Source organism: Fulmarus glacialis, unplaced genomic scaffold, assembly GCF_000690835.1.
Source record: "Fulmarus glacialis isolate BGI_N327 unplaced genomic scaffold, ASM69083v1 scaffold16589, whole genome shotgun sequence".
NCBI classification, from domain to species: Eukaryota; Metazoa; Chordata; class Aves; order Procellariiformes; family Procellariidae; genus Fulmarus; species Fulmarus glacialis.
In genome coordinates this window covers 3,707-6,032 of record NW_009235340.1, presented here as the reverse complement: position 1 = coordinate 6,032, position 2,326 = coordinate 3,707, and the positions used below count along the sequence as shown (strand labels likewise).

Below are 2,326 nucleotides of genomic sequence, written 5' to 3'. Positions count from 1 at the left end.
CAGCAGGAACAGAAGCATGAGATCATGGATCTCTGAGTAGTTTTCTTCTGAGTTTTAGCTACTGATTTTGACTGAACCAACATCACCTTTTCCCCTGCTGGGCTGGACACAGACAGAGAAAACCTGAAGTCAGGCACTGGCTGAGGCTCTGCTATTGCTGCCTTGCCATACACGGTCTCTGGGAAGGACAGTCCTGCTCATTCCACCCTTTGGACAGCTGGTCTAAATAACTGTAAGCTCATTAAAACAAGTATCCTGCACACAGCACTCAGCACAAAGGCACCCTTATCTCTGTCTGAGCTCCCAGGAGCTGCCACAACCCAACGTTTTGGGAATTCGCAGGATCTCAGGATGATCCAGTGAATGCAATGCATTTAGGACCACCATAAAGCTGTCATCCTGATAATCTGTGCAAACAAGTGAAAGCAGCAGGCAGCTGCCTATCTTCCAGCTCTGTCCTCTGTGCTAAGTCTCTTGGTAAAAAAGAATAAAGGAGCTTACATGCTTTTGGAGTCAAACAGACAGGCTGAGCTGTCAACATAAACACCTCAGAAAACTCATGCACTTGGAAACGCTTACCTCGTTTCAGGATGTGATGCAACACACTGTAGTAGAGCTAAAGCATTGCAGACTCTGTTGGACTGATGGGCTGTCAAAGTCGGAGGGTTGATTGATGGATAAATATTTACAATTTCCTAAAAATTAACAGATGAAGAAAAGTTCAAGGAGAAAAACATCAGAAAGCTGCACCACAGCACGTGCCCAGCAAGGAACTATGGTGACAGGAGATGACAGTCTGCTTTCACCAAGCATCACTTTGAAGTTACATGGCAGCCACCATGCTGCCCAGGCAAGGGCAGAGCTGAGTCAGAGTCAATTTGACAAGGAATCACAGGAATGCATTCAAACCTTAATTTCAGTAAAAAAGGGTTCATTTGATTTCCTGGCTCTTTACTAGTGTAGGGACTGCTTTGTTTTGAACTTCCAGATCAAAGAGGAGTGTTGTTCCTGTGCCTAGAGGCAGAGCACACCCACTCTATTCGTACTGTAGCTGCCGGTACTCTTCTAAATCAATGCAGAAAAAGCAGCTGAGAGCAAGAAATCCAATTCAGAAATTTGCCTGCTTCCAACTACAGCTCCCTTCTAATTTTCTTCACTTGTTTCAGGGCCACTCCAAGAACAGTTTGACATTGCCAATCCCGCACTCTTTTCTTTCCTTCTTCGAAAGAAATTACTAGATTCAGCACTGAAAGATAGCCAGTCATTAGCTGTAGAGTAGTTTGCCCAGAGATAAGGTGAGCCGCTCCGTTTCATATGAAATGCAAGTACATTCCCTTGCAAGGATCTCTGGAGCAGTGAGCAGCATTCCCATGCTGCCCTTCTAGCGGGCTCCACACAAGGGCAACCTCCTGACCAGGAAGTGCTCAAGCTCACGCAAAACAAATCAAACCAGAGATCTTCAGAGCAAGACTGTTGTAGCTCTGCTATGACATTGTATGAAAATAGACAGAACGTGATCCACAGGGAGTTCATACACCCAAGAACTTGCCTGTCCCCCTTCCAACTATGTAAGCTGTCTAATTCAAAATCTTACAGTCTCCGCACACATCGCCTTGCTAGTGATGATTAATGGCAAATGGGCTTCCCACATCTGCTCCCCTCACCACATGATCCAACATACATCATACTCCCAGCAATGGCAATAAGGGACTCCACCAGTGCCTCCCCAGGTCTGTCCCATGGATGCACAAGCTCTGCAGCGTGCTGGCGCTGCACCATGGAATAAAGACTCCGCCAGTCCTACCCACCTGAAGCAGAGCTGCGATGGTGCCAAACGAGTGCCACAGCATCGGGGCAAGGTCAGGCACAGACTCACGCTTCTTGCTCAGCTCCAGCAGTGCGTTCTCCCGCGTCTCAGGGCTGGACAGCTCATTGATCCACTGGTAGATCTTTTCGCGGTCAACCTGAGCTAGCGCTGTTGGCACAGGCTGGGAGGGAGACAAGAAAACTTCAGTCCAAACATTTTATTCGTCTCACCCAAACCCTTCCCACAACCTGGCAGATAAGGAAAAAAGAAACTCCTGACTGGGGAAGGAGTAACTAAAGCTGCTTTAAGATTCTCTAGATATGGATCCCTTCCTTAGATTAGTCTTAATATTTCACCTATTTGAAATGCAAAGGTTTTACTTTCTGGCCTGACTTGTTAGGACAGTGTCTCTTAATCCACTTGTCAAGTAGTACCTTGTAGCTTCACTCAGCAATATAAGAGAGCCATGCTATAGCCCATCTGTGCCAGCAGAGCTCCCGGGGAGGTCACACATGCTTT

General features: G+C 46.9%; 1 protein-coding gene across 1 annotated transcript in view; it reads right to left on the bottom strand.

Moving 5' to 3' along the window:
* The window catches only part of RQCD1 (RCD1 required for cell differentiation1 homolog (S. pombe)), a gene marked incomplete at its 5' end in the record, with an annotated part of 8,470 nt that extends 6,462 nt beyond the window's left edge, over positions 1-2,008 (bottom strand). The window contains 2 exons of the mRNA XM_009585999.1: positions 580-695; positions 1,809-2,008. Of these exons, the coding sequence (XP_009584294.1) occupies positions 580-695; positions 1,809-2,008 (316 nt within the window). The remainder of the gene's footprint in view (positions 1-579; positions 696-1,808) is intronic.
* Positions 2,009-2,326: the final 318 nt, after the last annotated feature.